The sequence below is a fragment of the Oryza sativa genome, chromosome 6, assembly GCF_034140825.1.
Source record: "Oryza sativa Japonica Group chromosome 6, ASM3414082v1".
NCBI lineage: Eukaryota > Viridiplantae > Streptophyta > Magnoliopsida > Poales > Poaceae > Oryza > Oryza sativa.
This window is the reverse complement of record NC_089040.1, coordinates 31,131,279-31,151,846: the sequence shown is the minus strand read 5'-3', so window position 1 is coordinate 31,151,846 and position 20,568 is coordinate 31,131,279. Positions and strand designations below refer to the sequence as shown.

At 41.1% G+C, this 20,568-nt stretch overlaps 4 protein-coding genes across 6 annotated transcripts; 3 read left to right on the top strand and 1 right to left on the bottom strand.

Annotated features, from left to right (window-relative positions):
* The first annotated feature begins 1,328 nt into the window (after positions 1-1,328).
* Positions 1,329-3,655, top strand: LOC4342058 (NADH dehydrogenase [ubiquinone] 1 beta subcomplex subunit 9). Its single transcript, XM_015785886.3, has 5 exons — positions 1,329-1,547; positions 1,636-1,677; positions 1,804-1,885; positions 2,587-2,642; positions 3,335-3,655. The coding sequence occupies exons 1-5, from the start codon at positions 1,422-1,424 to the stop codon at positions 3,368-3,370; spliced, it is 342 nt and encodes a 113-aa protein (XP_015641372.1). The 5' UTR covers positions 1,329-1,421; the 3' UTR covers positions 3,371-3,655.
* A 444-nt stretch (positions 3,656-4,099) lies between these two features.
* On the top strand, positions 4,100-8,622 carry LOC4342057 (PHAF1 protein At3g51130). 3 transcript variants are annotated; one of them, XM_015785696.3, is made up of 16 exons: positions 4,100-4,406; positions 4,605-4,687; positions 4,776-4,850; positions 5,207-5,274; positions 5,404-5,509; positions 5,616-5,676; positions 5,788-5,957; positions 6,173-6,235; positions 6,340-6,387; positions 6,974-7,087; positions 7,194-7,293; positions 7,370-7,443; positions 7,873-7,977; positions 8,080-8,128; positions 8,251-8,306; positions 8,388-8,622. In XM_015785696.3, exons 1-14 carry the CDS (start codon positions 4,241-4,243, stop codon positions 8,125-8,127), a joined length of 1,281 nt encoding a protein of 426 aa, XP_015641182.1. In that variant the 5' UTR covers positions 4,100-4,240; the 3' UTR covers position 8,128; positions 8,251-8,306; positions 8,388-8,622. The 3 variants fall into 3 exon arrangements, with proteins under 3 accessions (XP_015641182.1, XP_015641180.1, XP_015641181.1); XM_015785694.3 differs by having other exon boundaries at positions 8,221-8,306; XM_015785695.3 differs by having other exon boundaries at positions 8,193-8,306.
* Positions 8,623-10,279: 1,657 nt separating this feature from the next.
* Positions 10,280-13,118, top strand: LOC4342056 (uncharacterized). The gene is made up of 5 exons (XM_015785818.3): positions 10,280-10,618; positions 11,206-11,375; positions 11,754-11,811; positions 12,523-12,577; positions 12,669-13,118. The coding sequence occupies exons 1-5, from the start codon at positions 10,414-10,416 to the stop codon at positions 12,787-12,789; spliced, it is 609 nt and encodes a 202-aa protein (XP_015641304.1). The 5' UTR covers positions 10,280-10,413; the 3' UTR covers positions 12,790-13,118.
* A 3,061-nt stretch (positions 13,119-16,179) lies between these two features.
* Positions 16,180-20,317, bottom strand: LOC4342055 (alpha-amylase isozyme 2A-like). The gene is made up of 4 exons (NM_001421904.1): positions 19,927-20,317; positions 19,713-19,845; positions 17,363-18,183; positions 16,180-16,819 (listed from the first exon to the last, which is right to left on the bottom strand). Exons 1-4 carry the CDS (start codon positions 20,005-20,007, stop codon positions 16,517-16,519), a joined length of 1,338 nt encoding a protein of 445 aa, NP_001408833.1. The 5' UTR covers positions 20,008-20,317; the 3' UTR covers positions 16,180-16,516.
* Positions 20,318-20,568: the final 251 nt, after the last annotated feature.

Below are 20,568 nucleotides of genomic sequence, written 5' to 3'. Positions count from 1 at the left end.
TTCATCAACGAAGAAATCCTTGATCCCAAGGGTGAATTCTACTACGACGGAAACACAATTCACTGGTCCTTAGCTTCTGAGCTAGCAGCGAGTACTACTACGTCGAAACCGTAGCTAGCTAGGACATATAATGGATTGTAATTAATACATGACTACATATGTTTCTATATGCATGTGTACACATTTTCTATAATGTAAATATATTTTGTTCATATATATATCTATATACATATGCATTTGCATAACATATATATGTATAAATACATATATATATGTATGCATATATATGTATTGAAACATATATATGCATGGTTTATATATATATATATATATATATATATATATATATATATATATATATATATATATATATATATATATATATATATATATATATATATATATATATATATAAACCATGCAGCACCAGGGGCATGCAAAAAAAAAAGGTCAGCTCTAGCTTTAGTCCCGGTTGGTAACACCAACCGGGACTAAAGATCGATCTTTACTCCCGGTTATTTCACCCGGGACTAAAGATAGCGATCTTTAGTCCCGGATTGGTACTCCCGGTTTGGAAACCGGGACTAAAGGGGGGTTACGAACCGGGACTACAAAGGGTTTCTCCACCAGTGGTTTCTATACAAAAGTTGCTTAAAAAAATCAAATTAATCCATTTTTGAAAAAAATAGCTAATACTTAATTAATCACGCGCTAATGGATCGCTCCGTTTTCCATGCTACTGTTCCAAGTTGGGAACAACCCATAGCGAACACAGCTTTACTCTCATATGAGTTCTTTTCTCCTCTTTTTCTTGAGAATTTCTGTCTGAAGAAATTGCTTAGTATTAGTAGCTCAATGTCATTGGAGAATTTGTTTATTTTGAATAGAGGCCAGGCAATACCAAGGATCAGCTTGTGGTACATTGAATATATGTTTTTTTTAGAATGTTTCATTGAATATATGTTGAGAACATGTTTGTTTTGTATTAGAACTGTTACAATATTTTTTTTCATAAACTTGGTCAAACATAAACATATTTAAATAGGAAAAAAATCAAAGTGACTTGTAATATGAAATGGAGGGAGCAGAAAAATATTTACGGATTTCGCTAGGATACCCACAAATGTAAGAAAAGATAAAAAAATAAAGGAAAATACAAGTGGTTTACAATGAGGTCCTTACCAGATTAGTAGAAGCCCAAATCCATCAAAAATTGGCCCAACTACAATAATACCCTGTGTGCTAAAGCCCAGCCCACTACTATACAAAAGGCCTAGCCCATCAAGGCCTTGCTAGCCAGTATCCACCCTCCTCCGCTTGGGCCACCTGTCAGTTGGGTCTCCTCTCCTCCGCATCCGAATCCCACCACACCATCGGAGAGGAGAGAGAAGAGGAAGCAAGCGGCGGCGGCGGCGGCGGCGATGGCGACGTCGGCGGGGTTCCTGGCGCGGCGGGCGGCGCAGAAGGAGAGGGTGCGGCTGCTCTACCGCCGCGCCCTCAAGGACACCCTCAACTGGGCCGTCCACCGCCACCTCTTCTACCAGGACGTGAGCTCTCCTCTCCTCTCCCCCCTTTCCGATCTGCTCCCCCCGTGCTCGCGGATCTGACCTCGTGTTCCTCCCCCCTCCCTCGCAGGCGTCGGATCTCAGGGAGAAGTTCGAGGCGAACAGAGATGTGGTAACGCCTCCGTTTCCGCTTCCCGCATCTCCGCCTCCGCTTGTTGTGTTGTGTCGCGAAATGAACTCGCGAGTTGTAGTTTACGAATGGTTTTTTGTGTGTTTGATTTTGTGAGGGGAATTGCAGGACAACCCGGATGTGATCGATAGGCTTATCGATGATGCGGAAGCGCAGTACAGGAATTTCCAGCATCCCGATCCCTACATTGGTAAGCTCTGAAATGCTGGAGAATTTTGCTTTCACTGCCGAAACCTCTCTTTCAAGCCGAATTTCTCTTGTTAAGTCATGTAGGATGGTAGCATTTCTGTTTGGTTTGGCGTTTAATTTTTTACTTTCAAGGCTTCAGAACTCTTAAAATGGGTACAAGATAAGTAGGGGTGTTCAACTATGATTTGTAAGAAACCTTCCAAAACAAACTTAAGCAAAAGTAGCTAGTGATTAGCGTTGCCACTGATGTGATTACACGGTTTCACTGGAACCATATATGAACATCCCTGCTGATAAGTATGCGGTGCCATACAGATTTGCTTCTATAAAGTAACTGCCTTACAGATTATTATCTTTCAAATGGCAATGCCAAATCACCATTCAGCTCATAGTTATTTCTACCTATATTGTTTAAGATTACCCCAACTTGCTTGGGAGTTGGGACTAAAAGGCTGCAGCTGTTTCTGAGATGTATTGCTAGTTTCAAGTCAATGTACTGGACTACTGGTGCAATGAGCTGATATGTGAATCTCACAAATCAGACTGACTTTGTATTCACCGTTGCTGTAAACACTACTGCCTTGTACTAGAGATATTCAAACTTCCCTTAGGAGTTAGTAGTATGTTTTAGGCATATTATGATGCCCTTGATGATGTGATCAATAAGGTGGGGTTCTTATATGCTTGTTCGAATCTCTGCAGTCCCATGGGCTCCTGGTGGCAGTAAATTCACAAGAAACCCTCCTCCACCTAAAGGGGTAAGAACATAAATTCATAATTTTTTATCTTATCATGCCTGACTCCTTTTCCTCGTCCAATATTTGCTTGTCCTTAGTAGAAATTGATGTAGTGCTTGTCATTTATAATGGTTTTCTTGGAGATTTGTATCTAAATGTTTAACAAAATTACTCAGCAGATTTAGATCACCTTAATTCAAACATTAGTCCACATTGGAGTACATCTCTGTTTGTCGAAACACATAACTCTTTGTTCTAAATCTTATTTTATGCTTTTAGATGTGTGACTATAAACTGATTAATAAAGAGGTAACTGCCACAAACTGTATGGTTAGTTAAGTTGCCTGTTCTGGTTTTGGTGCTGCATTCTCTTAGTCACCATCCACTTTACTAGCTCAATTTTTATTCTTTTGGTACTACCAGAGAGTATTTTGTTCCAGTTGTATCCAAATTACTTATATGGCATGTATGCTTCAGTCAAAACTTGACAAGCATATGTGAATAGTATGCAAATTTTAGTTTTATGGATAAACATATGTGAAAAGAAGCAAATTCTGTGCAGTTTGCGATGCATTTTAGCTTTATGAATAAGGATTTACTTGCTGCCATACTTGTTCCGGTTTTGCTGCTGTCACATTGTTTTCCTTTGATTTTGTGTTTCGTGCATCAAAGTGTCGCAATCAGTTTATAAGGTGATTATATGACTCCTGCAGATCGAGATTATCTACAACTATGGAAAAGAAGACTGATGAACAGGAGCCCTGCTGCATCTAGGAGCAGAACTTAGCACCTCCAGGGTGCAAACAACTTAATTTCCCTTTTTCCAGTTGATAACGTGCAATCGACATGTTGTATGATCAATAAGAACGAAGCCACTGGTCTGTCACCCTTTTGTTTCGTTTTTCCATCAGCTAGTGCATTGTTGTTACATACACATCGCTATGCCTATGCATCATTTATCTTTCAGTCAAGCATAAACTGCTTAATGTGTTACGTTCGATTGATCCATCCAACCTACTTGCATTTGGTTGTCAGCGTGGCGTCACAACTCTGGGCCGTTGCCTTTTTATTATCCGTTAAAAATGGCGCAAATGTTTGTATTCGTATGAAATCCTTGTGAATTTTTCTCTATCCCTAAACGGTTCGTCCTGAATCCAACTGTTGCGATTCCGAGTCTTGGAAGGCACGGATCCAACGGTTGCCCCGATGCAGCGCACGCGGCGGCACAAGCGATCTCCACCGTCTACCTACTTAACCTTCGTGGCGGGCGGCGACGCTCCTCTTCCTCTTCACGAAACCGAAGCGACGGCAAAACTCCCTCACTGACGACTGGGTCCCACCACTCTTTCCGACCCCACCTGTCAGTGTAACCCACTCTCACTGAGGACCGGGTCCCACCACTACTCGGACCCCACCTGTCAGTCTGACCCAAGCCCCGTTAGTTTCTCGTTAAACCAAAGCGAAGCAAAGCAGTCGACGGAGAGGGGGAGAAGAAGAGGGAGGAGTAGACGCAAGCCCACGCGAACCGAATCGAATCGAATCGAGAGGAGAGGGGAGGAGAGAGCGCAAGGAATAATCCGTAATCCGTTCGCGGCGAGGAGGAGGAGGTGGGCCCAGCGATGCAGGCGCACAGATCGCCGGCGATGGTGGGGGGCGGCGGCGCGGGGGCCGTCGGGCCGCCGTCGCCGGCGACGGTGCCGGTGAGGCGGCGCTGCGAGGGCACGGCCATGGGGGCCATCACGCTCGACCTCCGCCCCGGCAACGGCGTCGGGCCCTTCACCCTCGGTGAGCTCCTCCTCCCCCCCAACCCTAACCACCCACCTTCCGCCACGGTTGGGATCGCCGTCGTCGTCGGTTGCTTGCTTGTTTCCTCTCGCTTTGCCACGGATATGTATATGCTTGTGTTGGAAGCAATCGCCGGGCTTCCATTCTGTGGCTGGTGAATTCTTACGTGGGAGGTCGCGATTGCTGCTGCTGCTGCAGGGATGCCGATTTCCGATGCGTTCGCGCAGATAGAGGGCCAGCCAACACTCTACGACGTTGTCCACGTGAAGTACTTCGATGAGGTTCGTGATAGCGTGTGGCTCTGTTTGCTACCAAATGCGCCGCCAGTAAAGCTCAACTGATTGTTTGCTGTCGTTTCTGTGGCTTCAGGAGCCTCTAAAGTTGGATTTTGTCATAAGCTTTCCTGACCATGGGTTCCACCTGCGCTTCGATCCTTGGTCACAGGTAAGTTTGTATGGTACAAACATGAAACATGTGCTTTGATTTCCTGGTAGTCCGGTTACATCTCAGGCATCATTCGGCTAATTTGTGCCTAACATGTTAATACGAAAAATGTTTTTGTGAATATAGAGTACTGTAGTGCACCTCTTATGTGATCGAATTGAACTTGGAGCGATATATGTATTCTGATTAATTGTAAAGTGTAATGCAGATCCTAGAGAGCATGAAAGTCATTACTCTAGGAAAAAAAATAATCTAGTTTTAGCGCCAAAAAGAATTGCTATTCCTGAACTTGTGTGGTTGGTGAAACATATTCAGCGTACTTAAGCAAGTGATAAAGATAATTTCTCCCCTTACAGAGGCTTCGTCTCATTGAGATCTATGACGTGAAAAGACTGCAACTGCGATATGCAAAGTCCTTAATTGGGTGAGGAGCTTGTTATTCGTTGAGCCAATATTTGGCATGTTTACTCGTTTCACTGAATCACCTTGGCCATTTAACCCAACTCTCTGTGCTATGTTATTGATAATTTTATTTTCTCCTTTTCTCTTTCAGTGGCCCATCAACATTAGCCACTTTTGTGGCTGTTTATGGATTATTCGGACCTACTTTCCCGGGTATATATGACAAAGAGAGGGGCATTTACACCCTCTTCTATCCAGTACGTCATGACAAGTAGCCTGCCTTGTGTTATTCTTTTACATTTTTTTCCTGCCTTTTCTTCTCATGATCAGTAGGGTATCCATCTTACTCACATTTTCTTGTAGGGGTTATCCTTTGCATTCCCTATCCCCAGTCAATATACAAATTTGTTTACCAATGGGGAAGGTACACTGCTGCCAAGTTGCCACATTTAATTATTCAAGCATCAATATTCAGTTGTCCTATATACTTATATTTTCTCAGAATCTCAGCTCAGCTCCCTAATTGTTATGGCAGTGGCAGATTTGCCTCTGGAATTTCCTGACGGAACAACTCCTGTTACTTGCCGGGTTTCTATATATGACAGTTCAACGGATAGCAAGGTTGGGGTTGGATCACTGATGGATAAAGCAGTTGTTCCTGCATTACCTGCAGGCAGCCTGTACATGGAGGAAGTGCATGCAAAGGTATATCACCATATTATATCGATAATATTTTCAGCCTTAGTAGTTGTATAGAAACCAAGGAGATATATATACTTCACAACCCTCATCTCTTACCCAGGAACCTTTTCTTTAAGCAAATGCACATATGGAACAAAAAGGAATTATATTTTTTTTTGGAAAATGTATCTCCATATAATCTTTTGGCATCCCTAAAAAGGATATTATCATGTTTCCAGCTTGGTGAAGAGCTTTTGTTCACGATAGGCGGGCAACATATTCCTTTCGGTGCATCACCGCAGGTAGCAAATTATGCCGTCTACTCTCTCTATCTCTCTCTGCTTTCCCCTTCTCACCACTTTGATGCGATGGTCTTATTTATTTCTTGATTTGGCATCTCTGGCAGGACGTGTGGACTGAGTTGGGTCGTCCATGTGGCATCCACCAGAAGCAGGTCGGTTTTTAATCTATTAGTGAAACCATTGCAATATGGATTCCCGTAGATGTTTTGTAGCATGTAAATATTTCAATATCTATTTCACACAAATAATATGCTCTAAATTGAGTTTGTTGAACATGAAGTATGGTATTGTAGTAAAATCTTTCATGTATTTGAACTTCCACATTTATCGTGTACTTAGCTCCTGTTAACATCTGACCATGCTATAGAACACACAGATCTTCTCTGTTTTAATATGCTATGACATGCCATGCATGCATAATCATGGGCACACAGGCAATGAGTATGTATGCCCTTACAAGATCTCAGGGCATCCCATTTTCACATGGCATATCTTTTGGGTGCTGGGATAGCATAGGACTGTTACTTTGTTAGGAGACGACAATGTGTTGAAATTAGACAACAACTCACTGCTTCACTGAAGCATGTCAAAAGAACTCTTTTCCAAACTATTGCATACTGTTTTCTGATATTGTAAAAACATGATGTGGCACCTTGTGTTCAATATAAAGGAGTGTGCTCCTTAATTCAATCTACTCGCTCTCATCTGCAAACCATATTTTGCTCTCCCATCTGTCAGGTTGACCAGATGGTAATACATTCAGCATCAGACCCCCGCCCTCGGACAACTCTTTGTGGGGATTATTTTTACAACTACTTCTCTCGTGGTATTGATATCTTATTTGATGGGCAGGTATTTATATTCTTACACTAAGGATGTCTGCAGTTCAAAGGGCATGTTTTTTTCAGAGACTCAAAATGCTTGCTAACCTTGCTCTACATTTATTTTCTCCTTGCAGACACACAGGATAAAGAAGTTTGTTTTACACACAAACTTCCCTGGTCATTCAGATTTCAATTCCTATATGAAGTGTAACTTTGTTATCTATGATGCCGAAGGTCTGAACTACTTGCTGTAGAATTAGTTTGTTGTGAAGAAACCAACTACATCCTATTAACTATATGTCTTGATCAGCTGAAGGGACAGATCAGCCTGGTAGTATCCCTAAGAGTTGCATAACGCCTCGCACAAAGTGGGAACAAGTCAAGGTATGGTGGTTGACATGACTTTTGCACTGCCAAGATACTAATTGTCTTGTCTTGATTTAATAGATAGGTTCTCAAGCTCAGCTTTGCTTTGAACTAGGATTTATTTAATCACAAGTTCACAACATTGTGTTCATCTTCTGTTGCAATTCTGTTTTATATCTCCTTAACTTCCTAGGTTATTTTATGAGAGATCCCTTTATTTTTGAATAGTGAATGCCAATTTATTCTTCCAGATAAACATAATGGCCAAAGTTCTTATGTTAGGAATGTCGTTTCTGTTTATGACTGCTGTAAATGTATCTATGCTTTGAGTTACAATGCTGTTTTTTTGTTATGGTTCTTTTTTTTTTTTGACCAAGTATGGATGTCTCTTTAACCTTTTCCCTTGCCTTGTGTTAACAAAACCATCTATTTTGGTTGTTATATTAGGAGATCCTTGGTGATTGTGGTCGAGCAGCAATCCAGACGCAAGGCTCCATGAATAATCCATTTGGGTCAACTTTTGTCTATGGATATCAGAATATTGCTTTTGAGGTGGTTTTTAATTAATCAAATAAGAATAGAGTTTTCCCTGTGCAAACTGTATTGTCATTACTCAGAAGTGAAACCGTTTGTTCTGCCTTCACTGATTAACAGGTCATGAAAAATGGATATATTGCAACTGTTACCCTCTTTCAATCATGAGGTATGTATTTGTCCTTGCTGCACATAGTATGCAAAATCTGTAACACTGAGTCACTGACCAACAGTGAAACGGGACAAAAATTTCAATCTCAGTGCTAACAGCTGATGGTGATGCATATCCAGCCGCATCTGCATTAATGGTTAGACAGTGCTGCTACTCCAAATGGGACTCTAGAAAGGTATTTAGTCGTTTTTGCCTGATCGAAAACTGCATTTTTTTTTGTGACTCTGAGACTAATTCTTTGTTAACTCATTGACAGTGCTTGGTTCTGGCCATGGAATGCAGCCGCAGCGCTCAGCATGGATAAGCATCACTACCTTGTATTCATTCTGTAGATACAACTCATTGTACAGGAACTAATTGTATCCTGCAATCTTACGTTTTGTACATATGATATTTATTTGTTGAAACAAGAATTCAGATATACCAGCTGTACTGCCTGTTTAATTCGATCCCAGTGATGAAATAATGGGCGTGCTTTCCTTTCCATCCAATTAACCTCATCGTTTGTCTTGTCTGGTACTATGATATGCAAAGAGATGGTTTCTGTCAGCTGAATTAAATCATTCAGTGCCCATGTATCGTTGGAAGCCATCGTTTGGTTGATTTTAAGCATAAGCAAAACGGAATATTTGCCAAAAAAAATGTGAATAAACTTTTATATACGTGTTCTTAACGATTTAAAAACAAAGGCTGAAATATAAACTTCGATAAAAAACCTTAAAATCAACTTTAAATTTAAAATTAAAAATTCATATTTTGATTGGTAAATATAAACATAAGCAAGGCCGAAGCCAATTGTCAGCAAATGAATGGTTGAACATAGTTCACGGATTATCTACTTATAATTATCGAAATAAATTAATTATTTTAATACAAAATACTAAATAGCTTAAAACAAAAATCTAAAATTTAATCAATGCGATAGATTTTTTGAAAAACAATATTTTCTAGAGCGTGGAATAAATGATTCAGTGAATAAGCTGAAAAGGAGAGAGCTACTGTACGATTTGATGCACATTTCTAATCTAGTGCTCTTTTTCATACACTGTCTTTGTATATTTGCCGTTTTTAGATTACACATCCTTACTTCAAATACAAAACAATATGAAATTTCAAACTGTAAAAAGGAAGGGGAAAAAGAAAGGGACAATTACATTCTTACCCCTATTTTGGATTGTAATTGTGATTTTACCCCTTCTTTTTAGGGTTTGTGATTTTGCCCTTACTTTTTTCAAACGAAGTTTCAATTTGCCCTTACTCTGTTAAGACCAACTAACAGTGTCAAATGAGCTGCAAGAAGACATATATACCCTTCACATTTTCTCTCAAATTTGACCAAACTTGACAAATTTTGATAGAGTTTGGATATCACTTTTACAGAAGTTGCACAGGGCGCAAAAAATTCACCAAGGATTCATCGCATTCACAGGAAAAAAAATATTTACCAAACAAAATTCTCCCAAATATATACTCTCAACTATGAGATGGGGAAAAAAAAAGAAAATCAGGAGGCAGCATCCCTTGCATTGGCCTCGTGGATGAGCTTGCTTGTCGTGTGTCCTTGTTGCTGCTCCTACTCTGAACGATGTTCGCAGCAAGCTACAGCGTTGCTGAGCCAAGCTAAGCCACCCCTTCCCCTGCTACAGCGTCGCTGAGCCACCACCTGCTCTCTACCGAGCAGCCGCTGCTCACGCCGGCGAGCGCTGCCACCGTCGCAGCCTGCTCGTGAGTTGCTCCGGTGCTGCCACCTCTGTCTCCGTCGCCTGCATCCACCTGTTTGGAATGGGAGAGGAGAATGGGTTGGATGGCTTAGGTGGTGGTAACTGGTAAGTGTTTTTTACAGGGGTACAATGGTCTTTCTATATTTTGTAAACATTTTTTTCTTTACCTTATCCATTTTATTATCTTACAAAATCTGGACCCACCTAACGCCATCTAAAGCAGGGGCAAACTAAAGCTTCATTTTAAAAAAACTAAAAGTAAAATCACAAACGCTAAAAAAAGGGACAAAATCACAATTGCAACTTAAATTAAATAAAGCACGATTGTCAAAAAAAAAGAAAAGAAAAGGGAATGCTTCACAAATCACAACACAAACACGGGCTCATCTCATCCATTATGTTTCCTTGGGAGGCTGAAATGGTAAATAAACGGAAGTTGGAGTAGCCAAAGAGGTGAAGCCCCCCGCTCCACTCCTCCCAACTCCGCCGCCTCACGCCGCCGCCGCCGGTGCCCGATCCCGCACACGCGTATCCCTCCAGCTCGCCGCCCGCCAGCCCGGCATGGAGCGCGTCGCCGGCGGCGGCGGAGGAGGAGCCGGCGAGGCGCGGGGTGCAGACGCGCCGCCGCCGCCGCCGGTGGCGGCAGGGGGCGGGGGCGGGGCGGTGAAGGGGAAGTCCTGCAAGGGCTACCTCTTCTACTCGTCGTCGCTCAGGTCGCGAGACCGCGGTCCCGTCTGCGCCGGCATCACCCGCGCCATCCCCCAAGGTAGTGCCCCTCCCTTCATTTGTGAGCATATGCTATGCTACTGCGCGCTAGCTTTAGGGTCTCACGAGTTCTAGGGTTTCTTCTTCTGCTGCTGATTCAGCCGCGGCTGCCTCTGAGCCGAGCGCCGGAGCTTTTTCTGGCACCTTATTCCAGTGACCCTGCAAACACGCACGCACGCACGCAGGAACAATGGGGAACGTAGATGTTCAATCGCAACTGCTGGATTGGCGCGGTCATAGTAGCAACTGTAACTTTTGGAAGTAACCATGATCCTTACCACACACCACAACGCACGATCGATATTTGTATTCATCCTGACTTGTTGCTAGTTAGCATGCCACTGCCACTGCTAATGCCTAATAGCAGCAGAACTGCAGATCTGGACAGTGTTACATGCCATCGCACTGCGCCGTAACTCCTTGCTTGGTTTGAAATGTTTTGTTGTCATTTACTCTGAATTTGCTGTCATTTAATGGAGTACTTAACTGTTGGCCTAATTTTTATGGATTGTTTAAATGCTCAATCTGAATTGTTTTCTTCGGTCGCAATGGTTGGCATTGGCTGACTGTTCTATGTTTCTGCATCAGTCCCTGATCACATGGTTGGAGAAATTGAGATGGAAGCTATCCAGGAAGGTCGCAACCTTTCCGACTTCAGATATGGATGTATCGGCTATTCCATGTATCTGGATGACAAGAAGAGTTCTGAAGGGAAAGGTGACAAGCACCCGCAACTGCCTATTTGTGTTGGAATCGAGGTATTTCCCACTTAACCATGTTATTGCTCTGAACCTATGCACACATTATTGTCAGTTCACATGTTGGAGCATGTTAGTATGACATAATGTGCAGAGTAAGCAGTTATGAAACAGTTCTCCTACCATAAAGAATTATTGTGATGATTCAGACATGCTGTGAAAAGTATCAGTGTGCTAACTTAGCTCTGTAGTATGTACAAATGGTTAGACTTCGTGGTAGCTTGCTTCCTCATATTCTGCTTACAAAATAGACTTCTTCTTTCTTTTTTATGAACGACAGTACAAACAGATGCTACCCATGCTATTCGCCTATTCCATTTGAAATATATATCTTTTGTGTTTTTTCCTGATCTTTTTGCACTGCAAATGCCCATGCAGCTATTGGCTGATAGAAAAACTTCGACTAATCAGGCTTCATCTCACCATAAAAAGGAAGGTAGGAATATATTTTATTTTTATTGCTTGACTAGCACGTAGAACAGCAACACCAATTCTACCACAGTATGCTAATCACTGACACATTTAGTCTAGCAAAGTTGATTGTCTGTGTAGTGGCTATTGTGTTCTACCTGATGAGCCTTGCCTGTTGTCACATCTAGTTGGTTTAGATATTGGACCTATTATACATATACCTGAATTCTACACAGTATGCCTTTTTTTTTAGCGTTGTAACTGATGTTTCCCTCCTATCAATGAAATGGCAGAGCTCCTGCCTGTTCCCTCCAGAAAAAACTTTGAATGAGGATTGTTAGTGCACAACAATGGTCGAGTGCGAATGTTGCCTCCTTGATTATCCCTATTATTTTTGGTGAGCCTGTGTAAAATTGAAACCGCCAAATGTTATCATGATAGACCAATTTTGCCCTTACTTGTTGACCCTTTGTGACCAACCTGCACACATGGTAGCACACTGTACTTTTATCACGGTTGTGTAGAAATGTTTCCTGGCCACTACTTGTATGACCAATTTCTCATTAATCGGAGTTACTGGATCTCAGACTGGTCCTGACTTTATTGGTGAAACAATCTGGTCACTTCGGAAATTGCATTAATATGAATCTCTTTGAGTTTGTTATGAGTAACTGTCCAAAGTATCTACATTTCATTTCTATTCTTGAAGACTTAACTTATCTTGATAACACTGCAGCTCCCCAACCACGGCGATATAAGCCTGCACAGAGAGGAGATGATTTCTTAACCAAGTGAGTTCCTCTTCTGTTTTAGATTATGTTTAGATCCCTTAAGATCGGCATCAAAATTTAATGAATGACGGATTTCCCGATGAACCTGCAGATTTCAGAGGAATGCTGGACTTGTGGCTAATGGTGTAGCAAGGAACTTAAATAAAGTTGGGGCCTACATTAAAGACACCATGGATGATATCATGTATCCTTACCGCAAACGTCCAAAGTAAAACCTAGATCTGGTTCTTTTTTAATCCTGAAGAAGAGTAGACAAACGGGGGAGTGTCTAATCCACTACTTCCTGAAACACCTGGCTAGCACATAGATAGGCTCTGTAGGCAGTTATATGGAGGCCAAGTTGCACTCTATTCCGCTAGCTGTTTGGTGCCTTCACTTCATATCATGTTTCCCCCCTAGCCTTCTCCCGCTATTGCAATGAGTTCATTTTACTGGGTTCCATCCAGCAATGTATAGGAGGTATGATGTAACACACAATATCACCTGCTTGAGGTCATACTTGCGACTTCTGAGAATAATATCATGTCACCATTGCGAGCCACCAGCTTGAACAATTAGCAGTATAGGAATATGATGGACCTTCTGTTGTATGATTTCTCAGACCTCTGTCACAAGTGCTGAGCATGCCTACTACCCTACAGCACCTGGTGCATTCGCGAATCGCGAGTACTCCCTCCGTTTTACAATGTAAGTCATTCTAGCATTTCTCACATTCATATTGATATTAATGAATCTAGAATGATATATATGTCTAGATTTATTAACATTAATATGAACATAGGAAATGTTAGAATGACTTACATTATGAAACGGTGGAAGTACATGTTAATGGTGACATTTGTGTGAGATTTTGTGCTCTTCACGTTGATGTGATTACAAAGATTATGTGGGGGGCCCAGCAGAGGTGGCCGCCGGCCGTGCCGCCTCGAAGATCAGCGACACGTTGGCGATCGTCTGCACGCCCTTGCCGTGGAGCGCGCCGATCGGTGACTTCAACTCCGCCGCCGTGCCCCTCGACGTGTCTGGCCACATTAATTAACTAATTTTACATCAACAAAGTTAATTATCAATCCTGTAAATTTAAAATGGAACATATCTTGTGCACACGAGCTTTCATGCACACTTCGTAAATATCAAATATTAAAAAAAATTCTAGAAAAAATTAAACACATACTTTCAATAGTATTATACCTATGTATAAAATTTTATCTTCAAATTCATTATATTTTAGACGTAACAAAAAAGACAGAATTTTACCCTTAAAACTGTTAGATTTTTCACATCTTTGTTACCGCTATAATATAATGAATTTCAATATAAGACTTCGCATATATGTGTAATACTATTAGGAGTAAGTGTCCATTTTTTTCTAAAATTTTTTGTGACATTTGTTAGTTGGTGTGCACGGGGAACTTGTGTGTATAGGATATATTTTCTAAATTAAAAATGCTCAACAATACAGTATGTGGAAACGCGTAATTCTTTTTATCAAACAAATTATCTAAGGTATGTATTTTGAATATCCGAAATGCCACATCGCCTCCTTGTGCTCATCTTTTCTGCCACACCCACAGCACGCCACGTGTCACCACCCTAGCCAACCTTCGGCGTTTTACCCTCTAACAGTGCCAGGGTTTACCTAATAACGCTTATGCTGGGACACGGTAACGGTTTACCGTGGTATGGTTTGGATGAAATTTGAGCAAATTAAAAATTCCAAAAAAAATAAAAAAAGAAAAAAAATCATGGATGTAGTTCTTGATTTGTAGTGGCAGATGATGAAGATTTTTTTTTAAAAATAGGGTAAGATAAATTCAAATTTGAGGACAAAACCAAAAATAGTTTAGAAATTGAAAAAATAAAAAAATTATCGGGTTTAGGTCAAATACACTGTGAAAATTTGATGTTTGTTGAGATACGAAGATTTGTGAAATAGCTGAAATATGGTTTGCTAGTGATGCGGAAAATAGTTTTGTAGAGTTGGTATGTTATTTGTTGGGTGAATAGATATGCTCATGTTTCGTGACGTAAATTTATTGTAATGATAATGGATCATTTGTTGTCATGTGAAATATGGTAGTGATTAGGGTGATTTGTGACTCTACAATCACCGCAAAGCGTTTAGGTGTTGCGATTATGTTTGTCTACTTGCCAAAAAAGTTGCCAACAATATGTACCATTGTGTGGTTGAAATGGAGAAGAGTTGAAAAATTGCTATGTTATATTTCATCAAGCCTGACCAAAAGTGTGAACTGTTAGGCTGAACAATAGTCACATGGGCGTAAGGTTTTACCCAATCGAGATATATATTTGTGAGCAAATTTTAGCTGACCCAATCCTCATCATGTATTTGTATAGCTATTTGCTCAACAAGCTTCGTGCCTCATCGTTTGCCCATGGCTTATAAGCCAAAGCCAAATTTAAAATTTAAAACTTGATTTTAATTTGAATTTGATTCTTTTCAACATAGTTTTTTTTTCAATTTTAGCTTTTCAATCACTAAGAACATATATACAAAAATTTTACTCATATATTATTTTTTTAATCGCTAACAAGCCGTTATGACTTATAATAATAGTAGACCAACTGATGAGGACCTTCTATTTTTCAAATCTATTTCATCCCTTGATCATTTGACGTACACATGTACGTTCCAGCTGGCGTCCCTCAATCCTCCGTATCCTTGCTCGTGTGCGTCAACACCATTGGAATTTGGAACAGACATGGCCGGCAAGCATCGAGCGATGCATGACCATGCACCATCGTGCCGCCACGGTGAAGCGTGTTCATGTCGGCCGGGGTTTGTGTCGGTGCGAGCCACCACGTTCAAGTGACTTTAATGAGCTACTCCCTCATTAGTCGTAAAAGAAGTTGTTTAGAACAGCGACACGGTCTCTAAAACATAACTTTGACTTCTTGTTTCTATAAAAATGTTTATTGAAAAATGATATATGTATATTTTTATGAAAATATTTTTCAAGATAAATCTATTCATATAATTTTTACATTTTCAAACTTAATAATTTGAGAGTTATTCATGATTTATATTCCCAAGGTTTGACTTAAACATTATCCTAAACGACTTCCTTTATGAGTATGGAGGGAGTATCTCTTTATCTAATCTCAATTGGATATGAAAATAAAGTTAGTCATAATAGCCATAAGTAGAAAGTTCGAATTGTGTAGATTAATGCTTTTTTTTATAATGGAATATAATACCATATCTGTCTTTACTTAACGAGCTATAAACAATTATTATACCAAATCACTTAAAATGAACAGATTAGTGCCTTTATTTAATATCCCACATTACAGTAATCAGGATTTAATTAGCTTGGAGACACAACTATATATACTCTCTCCGGTTCCATAATTCTTAACGTTTTGGACAATGACATGTTCTCCAAAATATATATTTGATTTTGTTTTTTTATTATAATATATACAATAAATAAATGCATGTTTAATTTTCTTATAATACTTTGAAAGATAAATCTCTAGCTCCTTTAAACTAAATATATTTAAAATTATTGATAATCAAAGTTATAAAAGTTTGACCTCAACTTTGTTCAAAACACAAAGAATTATGAAATGGTAGGAGTGCTCGGTTAACTGTGTATATATTTTTCTCTTAAGATAATATAAATGGTTTACATCTCCAGCCAATACCGACGGTCGATCACAGCCAAGGCAATGTAGTGTATATATATGTCACTAATCATGCGTATGTATATTACATATGTACTTATCTATATACAGGGATTGAAATCCTATATCTTCAAAGTCATCATGGCTTTATCACTAACAGTTAGACCCATGGTTTATCGATCCCACATATCAGTGACGAAAGTACGTACCTTTAAAGGTAGAAGAGCCTGTTCCATATACAGCAGAAGTAAAACATAAGAGGTGGCACACAAGCATCATATCGCTAATCAATCAGAGCGATGCGCTGGAAGAGGTGCGATGATCGGCGGCGGCGGCGGCGGCGGCGATTTTCTCCCAGACGGCGTAGCCGTTGCCGTGGGCGGCGAGGTGGAAGCCGGGCGGGATGAGGCTGGAGACGTCGTAGCGGGAGCCGATCTTCATCACCACCTTGCCGTCGATCTCGGCGACGTAGGCGTCGGCGTCGTGCAGCATGATCTTGAGCGAGCTCGTCGCCGTCACGCCGTTCCGCTGCCTCACCGCCACCAGCGCCGCGATCTGCTCCTTTAACCCCCAATCGAAGAAATGGTCGTAGAACTACATGTACATATATACAGGCACATTATTGTGCAATTTTAGATGACTGATGAGTGTATATATATGTACACACGTGCATTATGCAAGTTTAGTAGACAACTGATAAATAAGGGCAAAAAAGTATTAGACGGCTAATAAATAGCAAAAAATTGATGAAGTATTCAATATTAAACTTTGACTACTTCCTTACTTGGAAAAAATTACAAATAATTATAAATATGTTTTACTACTGAAGTCTGTAGGGTCACAAATATAGCTATTACCAAAGTGTGTTTCTTAAAAAAATATTTATAGTCAACTGAAATGACAATAATCAATTAATAGTGCATGTTATTCGAGAGTCAATTAACCAAATAATCAATTAATTTATGTAAATGTATAACATATAAATCATGCTTAAAGTACTTTGAGTGATAAAACAATTCATAACAAAATAAATTATAATTACATTATTTTTTAAATAAGACAATGGCCAAATATGTGATAAAAAATCAACGACGTCATCTATTTAAAAACAGAGGTAGCAGTAGTAGGAGTACTTACGATGCATGGGTTGCCGGGATGGGTGAGGATGTAGGCGTAGCCCTGCATGACCTTGTCGGAGGGGAATGGCCACATCTGTTGCGTCGAGCCAGTGTCGTGGTTGTCGACGAAGGTGACAGCCTTTGCCGGCCACCACCCGATCACCCCCGGTGCCTTCCCCTGCTGGTCGATCAGCCGCCACAGCTCCCCCTCCACCGCCGTGTTCATGATCCCCTTCGTCGTGAAGTCGAACACCATCCCCGCCGACGCCGTCCCACCCACCCTGTCCACCCAGTCCACCAACGCCTGCCGGTGTGCGTCCTGATTGTACTCCGGCTTCCCGTCTCCGCCGTACGCCATCGAGTCCCACAGCTCCGCCACCGCCAACCCCACCGGCGTTGTCCCCTCAATGTACACCTTGGCCACCTCCGGCGAGTACCCCCTTGCGAAGTCGAGCCGCCACGCATCGAAGCCAACCTCGTCAGACTTGAGCCAGAGGAGCCAGTCGGTGAGCTCCCGCTGGACGACACCATTGAGGTGGTCAATGTCGGGGGCAGCGGCGAAGTCGGCGCCGGTGTCGAGGTTGCCTGTGCCGTCGGAGAACTGGGTATCATCGCGGCAGATCATGTGGGGGCCCCAGTCGAGGCGGCCGTCAGGTGTGCCGCCCTCAAAGATGCAGTAGATGCCGCGGCTGTCCTTGTAGTCGGCGCAGCGGTGGTTGATCACCACGTCAGCGATCGCCTGAATGCCCTTGCCGTGGAGCGCGCTGATCAACGACTTCAACTCCATCGACGTGCCGTACCTAGACGCATCCAAGTCGTACAGCCGCCCAGGCATGTACCCTTCACGCACATCGCCACATTGAATAACGAGTAAATTGCATTGGCAGTATGCAAACTTATCAGGTGGATGCAATCTAGTACACGAACCTATAAAATCGCTCATTTTGGTGCATAACCAAACCAAGACCAAAAGGATACTACATGGCTAAGTTTGTAGATCTAGGCGCTGATTATGATACTACATGAATATATAACAAAAAAGTTGTTATTTGGACATACATTTATTCAATAAAAAAAGATAGAATGAGGCATAGTGATTGTAGAGAAAGATATGAAAATATGAATAATGGTAAATGGTTACAGAGATATGAAATTCACCATTGACATTTTAATGATGTAAGATAAAGTAGAGACCAAGATATAAATATGGCATGCCTTATGCATACTCACTACATGTGTGTATGTCGGCAACATATCCTATGCACACAGTCCCTCACGTGTACACACGTGCACACCAACTAAAAAATGTCACCAAAAAATCTAGAAAAAAATCATACATATACTTTCAATTGTATTACACCTAGGGTTAAAATCTTAACGTCAAATTCATTATATTTTAGCCGTAACAAAAAAAAAACAAAAAATCTGACAGTTTTAAGGTTGCAATTTTGTCAGAATTTTATCTTTTTTGTTATTCTCTATGTAGAATGAATTTGAAGATGCGACTTTGCACGTAGATGTAATACTATTGAAAGTACATGTATGAATTTTCCTAAAATTTTTTGTGATAATTTTTAGTTGGTGTACACGGTGTGTACACGCGAGGGTCTGTGTGCATAGGATACGCTCCCGTGTATGTCACGTCCTAATCAACTTCAACTTTGTAAAATCAACATCAATTTCTATGGAGCTAAAATCGTTTGGTTGAGCTCCAGCTTCGGAAAAGGTTGACCTGAAGCTGGAGCTTCTGAAGCTAGAGTTATGCCAAATAGACCCTGAGTTAGTATGTATTTTGAATACCCGAAGTGGAACGGATAAAGTATGCTAAATTTACACATGATTTTTGCACATCCAGTTTAAATGTTTAGAAATGATATGTTTTCGTACCCACAGGAAGTACAGTAGTAGTTTTTTTTTATTGTTTTTAGAAAATAAAAACATGATAATAAAGTGGCATATTAGTTACTTCGGAAAGTGAAAAAAAAACATATTTTTTTCCTGGAAGGAGCTTAATTACTAGTACTCATTATTACACTAATTATATATCATTAATCTTTTTTTCTAACTGCTGACAGCTTACCTTTGTATTGCATCTGTATAAGATTAGAATGGGGTTGCAAGATTGATTGACCCTTACGCATGTCAGTGTGATATTATCTAGCCAAAAATTCCTCAACTAAATCAGTGAAACATCTCATTCCAACCCAAATGAAATAAAGGCCAAAGTGACAATCATTATCCACACTTCGCAATCAGGGTAGCTTAGTTAGCGTGCTGTCCACTCCACGCTTGCAGGATCCCAAATTTCGCCAACTCCAAAATGTTCAGAGTTTAGTTTCAGACAAGGAGGAGCAGCAGGAGAAACCGACCTTGCGTGGAGACGGAGTGCGACGGCGGCGGCAGCCAGACGTGCGTGACGCCGGCGGCGACGATGTCGTCGACCTTCCCCATCAGCAGGTTGTACCACCCTCCGCTCTGCCTCCACGACTCCCAGTTGAACCCCTGAAGAGAACGCAACAGCTTGTTCAGAAACTGAACTGAAATCGGTCACAACTTCAGTTCAGTCCGTGGCTGGCTGCGTACCTGGAAGAGAATCTTGTCGCCGGAAGCCAAGCCGAGAAGGAGGAGGAGGAGGATCATGGAGAGGCGTCGTCCGGTCGCCATGGCAGCAGCCAGGCTAGCTCTATAGCTCGATCTCTCTCCTCTGCACAGAAGCAGGGACACTCTGCTCTGAACTCTGAATTGATGAATTCAGAAGATGATTACAGGTGTTTTGATGATTGCAGAAGATGGCTACGCGTGTAGGGTATTTATAGGACGCAGCTGCGGCAGGGCAGAATTGATGAATTCTTTCCTTTTCTTTTAGAAAATGGAGGATTGATGAATTCTTTTTTAGATTCCGCGATGTGATGTGATGGAGAGTTGCTTCCTTGGGGACAACTGCTGTATACAGGATACCCAACTCTGTTACGTGCTATTACTCTGCTTCCTGATGAACCTACTCAATCAACACTGTGCTGATATCTTGTATCCTGATGAACCGTGTTTAGGTGGGACTAAAACTTGAGTTTTAACTCCCTATCACATTAAATGTTTGGATACTAATTATAAATATTAAACGTAGGCTATTAATAAAACACATCCATATTCTTGGACTAATTCGTGAGACGAATCTATTGAGCCTAATTAATCCATGATTAGCCTATGTGATGCTACAGTAAACAT

Bases quoted from the DNA above. Each gene is read 5' to 3' on its own strand.
- LOC4342058 (XM_015785886.3), top strand. From the start codon at position 1,422: ATGGCGACGTCGGCGGGGTTCCTGGCGCGGCGGGCGGCGCAGAAGGAG. The intron at 1,886-2,586 runs GTAAGCTCTGAA...GAATCTCTGCAG, and splicing joins GCATCCCGATCCCTACATTG to TCCCATGGGCTCCTGGTGGC. The intron at 2,643-3,334 runs GTAAGAACATAA...TGACTCCTGCAG, and splicing joins ACCCTCCTCCACCTAAAGGG to ATCGAGATTATCTACAACTA.
- LOC4342057 (XM_015785696.3), top strand. From the start codon at position 4,241: ATGCAGGCGCACAGATCGCCGGCGATGGTGGGGGGCGGCGGCGCGGGG. The intron at 5,275-5,403 runs GTGAGGAGCTTG...TTTCTCTTTCAG, and splicing joins TATGCAAAGTCCTTAATTGG to TGGCCCATCAACATTAGCCA. The intron at 7,088-7,193 runs GTATTTATATTC...TTCTCCTTGCAG, and splicing joins ATATCTTATTTGATGGGCAG to ACACACAGGATAAAGAAGTT.
- LOC4342056 (XM_015785818.3), top strand. From the start codon at position 10,414: ATGGAGCGCGTCGCCGGCGGCGGCGGAGGAGGAGCCGGCGAGGCGCGG. The intron at 10,619-11,205 runs GTAGTGCCCCTC...TTTCTGCATCAG, and splicing joins CACCCGCGCCATCCCCCAAG to TCCCTGATCACATGGTTGGA. The intron at 11,376-11,753 runs GTATTTCCCACT...ATGCCCATGCAG, and splicing joins CTATTTGTGTTGGAATCGAG to CTATTGGCTGATAGAAAAAC.
- LOC4342055 (NM_001421904.1), bottom strand. From the start codon at position 20,007: ATGGCGACCGGACGACGCCTCTCCATGATCCTCCTCCTCCTCCTTCTC. The intron at 18,184-19,712 runs GTCGGTTTCTCC...ATGTGCGTGAAG, and splicing joins GCACTCCGTCTCCACGCAAG to GGTACATGCCTGGGCGGCTG. The intron at 16,820-17,362 runs GTAAGTACTCCT...ATGTACATGTAG, and splicing joins ATCCCGGCAACCCATGCATC to TTCTACGACCATTTCTTCGA.